The sequence below is a fragment of the Mobula birostris genome, unplaced genomic scaffold, assembly GCF_030028105.1.
Source record: "Mobula birostris isolate sMobBir1 unplaced genomic scaffold, sMobBir1.hap1 scaffold_319, whole genome shotgun sequence".
Lineage (NCBI taxonomy): Eukaryota > Metazoa > Chordata > Chondrichthyes > Myliobatiformes > Myliobatidae > Mobula > Mobula birostris.
Window position 1 is genome coordinate 536,313 of NW_027276252.1, and position 13,372 is coordinate 549,684.

Genomic DNA, 13,372 nt, shown 5'->3' on the forward strand with positions numbered 1-13,372 from the left:
CTGTACCCTTCCATTCCCTGCCTTTTCATGTGTATCTCAAATGCTGCTATTGTATCTGCCTCTGTCATCTCTCCTGGCAGCATACTCCAGGCTCATACTGCTCATGGCATTAAAAAAAACTCAGTTCGTAACCATTCCACTTCTCACAAACCTCTCCCTTTAGTATTTGACATTTCCATCCTGGGAAAAATATTGACTAACCACTCCTAAACTTCTATCAGGTCACCCCTTGGCCTCCAACACTCCAGAGAAAACAATCTGTTTGTCCAGGTTTTTCCTATTGTTAATACTCCCCAAACAAGACAGCATCTGGTAAACATCTTCTGCACTCTCTCCAGAGCCTCTATATTGTTCCTATAATGGGGCAACCAGAAATGAATGCAACACTCCAGATTTGGTCTAACCAGAGTTTTATCCAGCTGAAGCTTGACTCTTTGACTTTTATCCTCACATCCTGAAGGTATACAACATTCAAAGTTCGAAGTTCGAGGGTTTATTTTATTATCAAAGTATGTATGCAGAATACCTCTGATAACCATAGAATACAGAAGACCACATAAATAGATGAAAGAAGCCATCAATCCCCCCCTGCATGAAAAGAGAAAAGAAAAAAAAGCTAAAATTCACAAACCCCCAAAACTCCCAACCACTCTTTTGCACACAATCTAACAGATCACCCAAAGCCCCTGCCCGCTAATCGGGAAAAAAATGGGTTAGAACATGAAAAAAACAGGACTGAAAGAGGCGAATTTGAACTACAGTCCAATCCACAAATCTCAGAATTTTGATAACATCTGCGAAGCATTGGGACCCAGTGGCCCCTCCAAAGGCAACAACTCGAACCAGCAGCCTCACCATGGAAAGTGACATGAACCAGTGATCTCTCTGACAGCGGTGACCAAACCAGTGGCCTCTCCAGTGATTGTGTCTCAAACCAGCAGCCTCTCTGAGGAAAGTGACTCTGGGAACTTTTCGCTCTCCTCCGTGTTTGCTTGGATATTTCAATCTACCTTAATGCTTTAATTGGCGTGAAATGTAGTCGATCATGGTGCCTTGTCTCCTCTCTGAGCTTCTCCTCATGGTAGCTCATGCTTGCTTTTCTGTCCTGAAGTTTTCTCAAGGACAGCAGAGCACTAGCTTACCTATAAGTCCCAGGCCCCAACAGTTTCAAAAACAAAATTAAGATAAAAAGAATAAGTAGAATACATAGAAAAGCTGAAGTGATTGACTATCTGGAAGATGTCACCTGAAGAATTGTTCATTGGTTCCATCTTGACCATTTTGACATACATCTTCTTTACCAGCTACTGTGTTGTTACTTTCAGGAAGCTATCAACTTGCACCTCAAAATCTCTCTATATATCAATGCTCCTCAGAGTCCTACTATTTACTATGTAATGACTACCCAAAGTGCAACATGTCAGACTGGGACACATCTCATCAGGCTCTGAGACATTGAATATATCTTCCTTTTAAATCTTGACATACAATGGAATTTCACTGTCCCAGATGAAATCGCTGATTACAATGCCCTTCTCATTGGTGAGTACCCATCAGAAGTCTTCTCTCACATTTCCTGACTCCACCATTACCATCTTGCTGCTTACTTATATCATACCTTGGGATTTTCCTTTCTCTAATCTGTCTATGATATTTCAAGGCCCCTCTTTGCCCTCCTAATTAGTTTGTTTCAGTATTCCGACCTGACACATGCAGTTTTTAACTGTTGGGAATAATCCAAGAGTATTGGGGCAGTGAAGGTGCAAGGATTTGTGGAATGTGCAAGCTCAACCATTTTAATATATTCCAGGCAGTGTGAAACAAAATGGTGTTGGTGTTAAGAGACAGGTAAGTATCCTGGGACATGAGACACTGGATGTTACTCTGAAGGAACATCAGCATTAGGGGGGAAACTGTCTGATGACTTTTATTGTGAGAGGGTTTGGCTCCAAGAGTAGAGGAGCCTTGCCCAATTATCCTGGGCCCCTCCTAATGGAAGATCTATGAGTAACAGACAGAGTGCAGTAATTCCTAGATCGATTCCCAGGATGGAAAACGGACGGCAGGATTGCCTATGAGATGAAGCTGACTGCAACTGTCCTCTCCAGAGTTTAGAAGAATGAGACATGATCTTATTGAAATGTTCAGACAGGGTTTACAGGGTAGGTGTGGGGAGAGTGTTTCTCCTGGCTGATGTGGCTAGAACCAGGAAACAAAGTTCAAAGTGAAGTATTGGCCTTTCCAGAGGAGATACTCTTTCGAATTTGCTCTCCCAGAAGTCCTGAGGGTTCCATTAGATTAGATTAGATTATGAGGACACTCAGTCCTCGTTTATTGTCATTTAGAAATGCATGCATTAAAAAAATGATACAATGTTCCTCCAGTATGATATCACAGAAACACAAGACAGACCAAAACTAAAACTGACAAAAACCACATAATTATAACATATAGTTACAACAGTGCAAAGCAATACCGTAATTTGATAAGAGCAGACCATGGGCACGGTAAAAAAAAGTCTCAAAGTCCCGATAGCCCGAACATCTCACACAGACGGTAGAAGGGAGAAACTCCCCCTGCCATGAGCTCCCAGCGCCGCAAACTTGCCAGTGCAGCATCCTGGAAGCACCCCACCACAGTCCGACTCTGAGTCCATCCGAAAACTTCGAGCCTCTGACCAGCCCTCCGACACTGAACACCGAGCACCATCTCTGCCGAGCGCTTCGACTCCGCCCCGGCTGCCAAGCAACAAGCAAAGCCGAGGATCGGGGTGTTCCCCTCCGGAGATTTTGGATTACACAGTAGCGGCGGCAGCGAAACAGGCATTTCAGAAATTTCACCAGATGTTCCTCTGTGCTCTCACGTCTGTCTCCATTAAATCAGAATTGTGCATGGCATCCTACTTGACAGATAACAGATATCATTACTGAGAAGAAACAGGAAAGACACTGCTGGATTGTTGGATATAGAAGGAATTGAGGGGATGGGGGCATGGGGGGGGGGATTAATGAAGAAAGTGGGGCCGAGGTAACAGATCAGTTGTGGCCAGTGACTGGTGCAGCAAGAAGGAGGCGAAATGGCCTGTCATCTTCTCTTTCTTGGTTTTGTGTGAGGAGTGTGTGGATGTTGTGCAGCAAATGCTGGTGGTTTATTAGCCAAGAGGAAGGGGTGAACGAGCTTGAATTTTGTCTTTTGTCTCTATCCAACCTCTCTCCCTCTCTCTTTCTCTCAAAGGTCCTCCAATTATCTCAAGTGACCCTGTCCAGTACGCAGTAGAAGGTTCTTATGGCCAAGTGGAGTGCTATATCGCAAGCACGCCTCTCCCAGACCGCATCGTAAGTCACACTGCTAAGTCACATGAGTCATGCTGGTGCAAATCAGGAGGGTTTAAACTAGTTTGGCACTAGGGGATGGCACTAAACCAGAAAACCAGGTCTGAAAGTGGAAGGAATGAGAGGAAAGTTGATATCATTACCAGTAGGTCTATAAGGAAGAATGGACAGGAGCAAAACAATAGACATGGGATGGATGTGTTGAAATATGTTTATTTCTGTTCTTAGAGTATTATCAGTAAGGGTGATAAACTTAGAGCATGGACCAGTACATGGAACTAAGATGCTGTGGCCACTACAGAGATTTAGTTGAGGGAGGGGCAGGACTGATTCATTTCAGGACTTTTAATACTTTGGATACTGTCAGGGGGTGGATGACCTTACAGAGGAAAGTCACAGTGGTCTACCTCTGTGACTCAGAAGGGAAGGGGGAAAAATATGCACGCTGTGGTGATAGGAGATTCATTAGTTAGGGCAAAGGACAGGAGGTTCTGTGGGCAAGAACAAGATTGCCGGATGGTATGTTTCCTCCCAGGTGCCAGGATCCAGGATATTTTGGATCGAGTCCTCAGTATTCTTAAGTGGGAGGGTGAACAGCCAGAAGTCATGGTCCATGTAGGTACCAAAGACATGGGTAGGATGAGTGACTAGGTTCTGCATAGGAATTTCAAGGAGATAGGTACTAAGTTAAAGGGTAGGACCTCAAGGGTTGTGATCTCAGGGTCGCTACCCATGCCACATGCTAGTGAGGCCAGAACTAGGAAGATTATACGGTTTAATATGTGGCTAAGGAGTAGTTGTAGGAGGGAGGGCTTAAGGTTTCTGGATCATTAGAATCTCTTCCAGGGAAGGTGGGACCTGTACAGAAGGGACAGTTTGCACTTGAATGAGAAGGGGACAAATATCCTAGCAGAAAGGTTTGTTAATATGGCACAGTGGGGTTTAAAATAGACTTGCAAGGGTATGGAATCCAGAGTGCCAGTATAGTTAGTGGAGAGGTTGTGGAGGCAGATATTAGTAAGACCCTAGACAAAATTAGGAATGAAAAAGTTGAGCATGGTTTGAAAAAATTGAAAAGGGTGAATCCAGGACTGAAGGTGGGTATCTGAATGTGCACAGTATACAGAATAAGGTTGGTGAACTTGCAGCACAGTTGCAGATTGACGGCTGTGATGTTGTAGGCATCACAGAATCACAGCCAAAAGATTATAGCCGGGAGCTTACTGTCCAAGGATACACATTGTATCAAAACGATAAGCAGGAAGGCAGAGGGGGAGGCATTGCTCTGTTGGTAAAAAAGTGAAATCAAATCATTAGAAGGAGGAGAGATAGGGTCGGAAGATGTTGAATCATTGTGGATCGAGCTAAGGAACTGCAAGGGTAAAAAGACCCTGATGGGTGTTGTATACAGACCCACTCCCCCCACCCCCAAACAGTAGCAAGGATGTGGCCTACAAATTACAATGGGAGATAGAAAATGCATTGCAAAAGGGTAATGTTACAATAGACATGGGGGAACTTCAATATGCAGGTAGATTGGGAAAATCAGGTTGATGCCAGATTACAGAAGGGATACTTTCTAGAGAGCCTACGAGGTGGCTTTTTAGAGCAGCTCGTGGTTGAACCCACTAGAGGATCAGCTATTCTAGATTGGGTGTTGTGCAATGAACCAGAATTGAATTGAGAGGTTAAGACAAAAAAAAAACACTTAGAGGAAGTGATCATAACATTGAATTTACCCTGAAATTTGGAAAGTCAGATGTATCAGTATTGCAGTGGAATAAAGGGAATCACAGAGGGATGAGAGAGGAGTTAGCCAGAACTGATTGGAAAAGAACACATGGCGCCGGAGGACTGGAAAATTGCAAAAATCACCCCACTCTTTAAGGAGGGAGGAAAGCAAAAGAAAGGAAATTACAGGCCAGTTAGCCTAACCTCAGTGGTTGGGAAAGTGTTAGCATATATTATTAAGGTTGAGGTTTCAGGGTACTTAGAGACTAATGATAAAATAAGTCAAAGTCAGCATGGTTTCTGCAAAGGGAAATCTTGCCTGACAAATCTGTTAGAGTTCTTCAAGGCAGTAACAAGCAGGGTGGACAAAGGAGAGGCAGTGAAAGTCAGAAGACATTTGAAAAGGTGTCACACAACAAGATAAAATCCTGTGGCATTACAGGAAAGATACTGGCATGGATAGAGGAATGGCTGACAGGCAGGAGGCAGTGAGTGGGAATAAAGGGGGCCTTTTTTGGTTGGCTGCCTGTGACTAGTGGTGTTCTTCAGGTGTCAGTATTGGGACCACTGCTTTTCACATTGTTTGTTAAAGATTTAGATAATGGAATCAATGGCTTTGAAGCAAAGTTTGCAGATGATAAAGTTTGGATCTGAATGTGTGGCTGAGGAACTGGTGTAGGAATCAAGGATTTACATTCTTGGACCACTGGGGTATGTTTCGGGGTAAGGATGAATTGTACAGAAGGGACGGGTTGCACCTTAGTAAGTGGGGCACCAGCATTCTGGCAGGCAGGTTTGCCTCTGCAACATGGGTGTGTTTAAACTAAGTAGTGGGGGAGAGGGGACGAACTGGAAACATAAGGATGGAGATAAAGGGAAAATGAGAATAAGAAAAGTTAAGACTGACAGCAGAATCAACAGAGCGGAAAGCAAAAGAAGGGATCGTACAGTATGGCCAAGTGAAATAGGAACTGATATGGGAGGTGAGGGGAGTAATGGATTAAAAGTATTGTGTATGAATGCACGGAGTATAAGAAATAAAGTGGATGGGCTTGAGGCACAGTTGGAAATTGGTAAGTATGATGTTGTGGGAATAACAGAGACATGGCTTCAAGTGGACAGGGCCTGGGAAAAGAATATTCAAGGGTATACGTCCTATCGAAAGGACAGACTGATGGGCAGAGGGAGTGGGGTAGCTCTGTTGGTGAGGAATGATACTCAGTCCCTTGCGAGGGGAGGACATAGAATCAGGAGACGTAGAGTCAGTATGGATAGAACTGAGAAATTCTAAGGGTAGAAAGACCCTAATGGGAGTTGTCTACTGGCCCCCAGACAGTAGTCTGGATGTAGGGTGTGAGTTAAAATTGGCATGTTGCAAAGGTAATGCTACAGTTGTTATAGGGGACTTCAACATGCAGGTAGGGTAGACTGGAGGAATCAGGTTGGTGCTGGACCCCAAGAAAGGGAGTTTGGTCGGCAAATCCAAGGTAAAAATCAAAAAGGGCCACTTTTCAACATAACTGTATAAGGGCTAAGAGTGTTGTAAAAGCGAGCCTGAAGGCTTTGTGTGTCAATGCAAGGAGCATTCGTAACAAGGTGGATGAATTAAAAGTGCAGATTATTATTAATGAATATGATATAGTTGGGATCACAGAGACATGGCTCCAGGGTGACCAGGGATGGGAGCTCAACATTCAGGGATATTCAATATTCAGGAGGGATAGACATGAAAGAAAAGGAGGTGGGGTAGCATTGCTGGTTAGCGAGGAGATTAACGCAATAGAAGGGAAGGACATTAGCCGGGAGGATGTGGAATCGATATGGGTAGAGCTGCATAACACTAAGGGGCAGAAAACACTGGTGGGAGTTGTGTACAGGCCACCTAACAGTAGTAGTGAGGTTGGGGATGGTATTAAACAGGAAATTAGAAATGTGTGCAATAAAGGAACAGCAGTTATAATGGGTGACTTCAATCTACATATAGATTGGGTGAACCAAATTGGTAAGGGTGCTGAGGAAGAGGATTTCTTGGAATGTATGCGGGATGGTTTTTTGAACCAACGTGTCGAGGAACCAACTAGAGAGCAGGCTATTCTAGACTGGGTATTGAGCAATGAGGAAGGGCTAATTAGCAATCTTGTCGTGAGAGGCCCCTTGGGTAAGAGTGACCATAATATGGTGGAATTCTTTATTAAGATGGAGAGTGACATAGTTAATTCAGAAATAAAGGTTCTGAACTTAAAGAAGGGTAACTTTGAAGGTATGAGACGTGAACTAGCTAAGATAGACTGGCAAATGACACTTAAAGGGTTGATGGTGGATATGCAATGGCAAGCATTTAAAGATCGCATGGATGAACTACAACAATTGTTCATCCCAGTTTGGCAAAAGAATAAATCAAGGAAAGTAGTGCACCCGTGGCTGACAAGGGAAATTAGGGATAGTATCAATTCCAAAGAAGAAGCATACAAATTAGCCAGAAAAAGTGGCTCACCTGAGGACTGGGAGAAATTCAGAGTCCAGCAGAGGAGGACAAAGGGCTTAATTAGGAAGGGGAAAAAAGATTATGAGAGAAAACTGGCAGGGCACATAAAAACTTACTGAAAAGAAAAAGATTGGTGAAGACAAATGTAGGTCCCCTACAGACAGAAACAGGTGAATTGATTATGGGGAACAAGGACATGGCAGACCAATTGAATAACTACTTTGTTTCTGTCTTCACTAAGGAGGACATAAATAATCTTCCGGAAATAGTAGGGGACAGAAGTTCCAGTGAAATGGAGGAACTGAGGGAAATACATATTAGTAGGGAAGTGGTGTTAGGTAAATTGAAGGGATTAAAGGTAGATAAATCCCCAGGGCCAGATGGTCTGCATCCCGGAGTGCTTAAGGAAGTAGCCCAAGAAATAGTGGATGCATTAGTGATAATTTTTCAAAACTCTTTAGATTCTGGACTAGTTCCTGAGGATTGGAGGGTGGCTAATGTAACCCCACTTTTTAAAAAAGGAGGGAGAGAGAAACCGGGGAATTATAGACTGGTTAGCCTGATATCGGTGGTGGGGAAAATGCTAGAGTCAGTTATCAAAGATATGATAATAGCACATTTGGAAAGCGGTGAAATCACTGGACAAAGTCAGCATGGATTTGTGAAAGGAAAATCATGTCTGACGAATCTCATAGAATTTTTTGAGGATGTAACTAGTAGAGTGGATAGGGGAGAACCAGTGGATGTGGTATATTTGGATTTTCAAAAGGTTTTTGACAAGGTTCCACACAGGAGATTAGTGTGCAAACTTAAAGCACACGGTATTGGGGGTAAGGTATTGATGTGGATAGAGAATTGGTTGGCAGACAGGAAGCAAAGAGTGGGAATAAACGGGACCTTTTCAGAATGGCAGGCAGTGACTAGTGGGGTACCGCAAGGCTCAGTGCTGGGACCCCAGTTGTTTACAATATATATTAATGACTAGGATGAGGGAATTAAATGCAGCATCTCCAAGTTTGCGGATGACACGAAGTTGGGCGGCAGTGTTAGCTGTGAGGAGGATGCTAAGAGGATGCAGGGTGACTTGAATAGGTTAGGTGAGTAGGCAAATTCATGGCAGATGCAATTTAATGTGGATAAATGTGAGGTTATCCACTTTGGTGGCAAAAACAGGAAAACAGATTATTATCTGAATGGTGGCCGATTAGGAAAAGGGGAGATGCAACGAGACCTGGGTGTCATTATACACCAGTCATTGAAAGTGGGCATGCAGGTACAGCAGGCCGTGAAAAAGGCGAATGGTATGCTGGCATTCATAGCAAGAGGATTCGAGTACAGGAGCAGGGAGGTACTACTGCAGTTGTACAAGGCCTTGGTGAGACCACACCTGGAGTATTGTGTGCAGTTTTGGTCCCCTAATCTGAGGAAAGACATCCTTGCCATAGAGGGAGTACAAAGGAGGTTCAGCAGATTGATTCCTGGGATGGCAGGACTTTCGTATGATGAAAGACTGGATCGACTAGGCTTATACTCGTTGGAATTTAGAAGATTGAGGGGGGATCTTATTGAAACATATAAAATGCTAAAGGGATTGGACAGGCTAGATGCAGGAAGATTGTTCCCGATGTTGGGGAAGTCCAGAACGAGGGGTCACAGTTTGAGGATGAAGGGGAAGCCTTTTAGGACCGAGATTAGGAAAAACTTCTTCACACAGAGAGTGGTGAATCTGTGGAATTCTCTGCCACAGGAAACAGTTGAGGCCAGTTCATTGGCTATATTTAAGAGTGAGTTAGATATGGCCCTTGTGGGTAAAGGGATCAGGGGGTATGGGGAGAAGGCTGGTACAGGGTTCTGAGTTGGATGATCAGCCATGATCATACTGAATGGTGGTGCAGGCTCGAGGGGCCAAATGGCCTACCCCTGCACCTATTTTATATGTTTCTATGTTTTGTGGAGTCCCTCCGAGATGGATTCTTAGAACAGCTTGTACTGGAGCCTACCAGAGAGAACGCAATTCTAGATTTAGTGTTGTGCAATGAACCGGATTTGATCAGGGACCTCGAGATAAAGGAGCCATTAGGAGGTAGTGACCATAATATGATAAGTTTTAATCTGCAATTTGAGAGGGAGAAGGGAAACTCGGAAGTGTCAGTATTACAGTTGAACAAAGGGAACTATGGTGCTATGAGGGAGAAGCTGGCCAAAGTTCAATGGAACAATACCCTAGCAGGGATGACAGTGGAACAGCAATGGCAAGTGTTTCTGGGAATAATGCGGAAGGTGCAGGATCAGTTCATTCCGAAGAGGAAGAAAGATCCTAAGGGGAGTAAGGGGAGGCCATGGCTGACAAGGGAAGTAATGGACAGCATACAAATAAAAGAGAAGAAGTATAACATAGCAAAGATGAGTGGGAAGCCGGAGGATTGGGAAACCTTTAAAGAGCAACGGAAGATAACTAAAAAGGCAATACGCGGAGAAAAAATGAGGTACGAAGGTAAACTGGCCAAGAATATAAAGGAGGATAGTAAAAGCTTCTTTAGGTATGTGAAAAGGAAAAAAATAGTTAAGACCAAAATTGGGCCCTTGAAGACAGAAGCGGGTGAATTTATTATGGGGAACAAGGAAATGGCAGATGAGTTGAACAGGTAATGATAGAAATGTAGAAGATTATAATGCTAGCAGGAGGGAGCTTAAGAAAGAAATTAGGAGAGCCAGAAGGGGCCATGAGAAGGCCTTGGCGGACAGGATTTAGGAAAACCCCCAGGTATTCTACAATTATGTGAAGAGCAAGAGGATAAGGTGTGAGAGAATAAGACCCATCAAATGTGACAGTGGAAAGGTGTGTATAGAACCAGAGGAGACAGCAGGCGTACTTAATGAGTACTTTGCTTCAGTATTCACTGCAGAAAAGGATCTTAGTGATTGTAGGATGACTTACAGCGGACTGAAAAGCTTGAGCATGTAGATATTAAGAAAGAGGATGTGCTGAAGCTTTTGGAAAGCATCAAGTTGGATTAGTCAGCAGGACTGGACGAGATGTACCCCAGACTACTGTGGGAGGTGAGGGAGGAGATTACTGAGCCTCGGCGATGATCTTTGCATCATCAATGGGGACAGGAGAGGTTCTGGAGGATTAGAGAGTTGCAGATGTTGTTCCATTATTCAAGAAAGGGAATAGAGATAGCCCAGGAAATTATAGACCAGTGAGTCTTACTTCAGTGGTTGGTAAATTGATGGAGAAGATCCTGAGAGGCAGGATTTATGATCATTTGGAGAGGCATAATATGATTAGGAATAGTCAGCATGGCTTTGTCAAAGGCAGGTCGTGCCTTAGGAGCCTGATTTAATTATTTGAGGATGTAACTAACACATTGATGAAGGTAGAGCAGTAGATGTAGTGTATATGGATTTCAGCAAGGCATTTGACAAGGTACCCCATGCAAGACTTATTGAGAAAGTAAGGAGGCATGGGATCCAAGGGGAAATTGCTTTGTGGATCCAGAGCTGGCTTGCCCACAGAAGGCAAAGAGTGGTTGTAGACAGGTCATATTCTGCATGGAGGTCGGTCACCAGTGGTGTGCCTCAGGGATCTGTTCAGGGACCCCTGCTCTTTGTGATTTTTATAAATGAGCTGGATGAGGAAGTGGAGGGATGGGTTAGTAAATTTGCTGATGACACAAAGGTTGGGGGTGTTGTGGATAGTGTGGAGGGCTGTCAGAGATTACAGCAGGACATTGATAGGATGCAAAACTGGGCTGAGAAGTGGCAGATGGAGTTCAAGCCAGATAAGTGTGAGGTTGTTCATTTTGGTAGGTCAAATATGATGGCAGAATATAGTATTAATGGTAAGACTCTTGGCAGTGTGGAGGATCAGAGGGATCTAGGGGTCCGAGTCCATAGGACACTGAAGGCTGCTGTGCAGGTTGACTCTGTGGTTAAGGAAACATATGGTGCATTGGCATTCTTCAATCGTGGGATTGAGTTTAGGGGCCAAGAGGTAATGTTGCAGTTATATCGGACCCTGGTCAGACCCTACTTGGAGTACTGTGCTCAGTTCTGGTCGCCTCACTACAGGAAAGATGTGGAAACCATAGAAAGGGTGCAGAGGATATTTACAAGGATGTTGCCTGGATTGGGGAGTATGCCTTATGAGAATAGGTTGAGTGAGCTCGGCCTTTTTTCCTTGGAGCCACGGAGGTTAATAGGTGACCTGATAGAGGTGTATAAGGTGATGTGAGGAATTGATTATGTGGATAGTCAGAGGCTTTTTCCCAGGACTGGAATAGCTAGCATGAGAGGGCACAGTTTTAAGGTGCTTAGAAGTAGGTACAGACGAATAAGTTTTTTACACAGAGAGTGGTGAGCGCGTGGATTGGGCTGCCAGCGACGGTGGTGGAGGTGGATATGATAGGGTCTTTTAGGAGGCTCCTGGACAGGTACATGGAGCTCAGAAAAATAGAGGGCTGTGGGTAACCCTAGTTAATTTCTAAGGTAAGGCCATGTTCGGCACGGCTTTATGGGCCGACGAGCTTGTATTGTGGTGTAGGTTTTCTCTGTTTCTATAATATTACAGCTGCACTCAAAGAAGACATAATAGAGGGTTAATATACTGATTCTGTATTGTAGAACTCAAAAATAAGAAAGGGGCCATCACCCTGGCTTTATATTACAGATCCTCCAAAGGCAATGGGACATTGGAAGAGATAAATTAGAGATTGGTGTAAAAACTTCAGGCTTGTTGTGTTGAGTGACTTCAATCATCCCAATATTGACTAGGATTTATTTAGTGCAAGAAGTTTATACAGGACAGAATTTGTCAGGTGGACCCAGGAAAGTTTCTTAGTCCAATGTGAGCAAGGGTCATCTTGAACCTGATGTTTACTAATGAACCTGGCCAGGTGACTAACTTTTCAGTGGGACAACTGTTAAGGGACAACTTCTTAAATTTTAAGATGGTAATAGATAAAGGATAAGATGGGTCTTGATGGGGAGCATTAGATTGGAGCAGGACAATCTACAACAGTGCTTGTCAGCACCCTCTTGGGCGAGTTAATTAGGAACAGCTGTTTTTGGGCAACTCCAAAGTTGATATGTGGAGGGTGTCAAAGACCAAATGCACGATGGGTATAGTGGAGATTTCTGGGAATGGTGGACTCCTCAGAGAATTGACTGTTTTGTCCACAGTAGGAATCATATTTTAATTTGAATTTGTTCACTGTCTTGTAAATAAACTTTCGTAGTTTTGTGAAAAAAAAGACCACTGCTCAATGTATAGGACAAATATGTTACAGTTAGAAGGAAGAATAAGGATGGCAAGGTAAGGCAACTTTGGATGTCAAGAGAGGTGGTGAATTTAGTCAAGAAGATAAAGGAGGTATATGTAAGGATTAAGAAGCTAAAAGCAAACAGAGTGCTTGAGGATTTTAACAAAGCTAAAAAAGAACTCAAGGGAGAATTAAGAAAGCCAGGAGGGGCCATAAAAAGTCCTTGGCAAGTAGAACTAAAGAAAATTCTCCAAGACATTTTATTTTTACGTCTAGAGCAAGAGGATAATTAGGAAGTGGGTTGGAGCATTCAAGGATAAAAATGGGAGCATGTGCATTGAGACTGAGGATGTGGATAAGGTTATAAATGAATACTTTGTGGTAGTACTTCCCAAAGAGATGAAAAGCGGAGATCAGTGTGGACCATACTAATATGTTAGGGCATTTAGAAATAAAGAAGGATATTATGTTGTGTCTCTTAAAGAACATTAAGGTGGAAAAGCTGAAAGGGATGTACTACAGGCTATTGGGAGAGGGAAGAGATGAAATTGTTGGGCCTA

The 13,372-nt window shown here is 43.6% G+C and overlaps 1 protein-coding gene across 3 annotated transcripts in view; it reads left to right on the forward strand.

Annotated features, from left to right (window-relative positions):
• The window catches only part of LOC140192950 (kin of IRRE-like protein 1), a 210,838-nt gene that overhangs the window by 151,385 nt on the left and 46,081 nt on the right, over window positions 1-13,372 (forward strand). For all 3 annotated transcript variants that reach the window (XM_072250424.1, XM_072250422.1, XM_072250423.1), the window contains one exon: window positions 3,235-3,335. In XM_072250424.1, coding sequence (XP_072106525.1) covers window positions 3,235-3,335 — 101 coding nt within the window. The remainder of the gene's footprint in view (window positions 1-3,234; window positions 3,336-13,372) is intronic.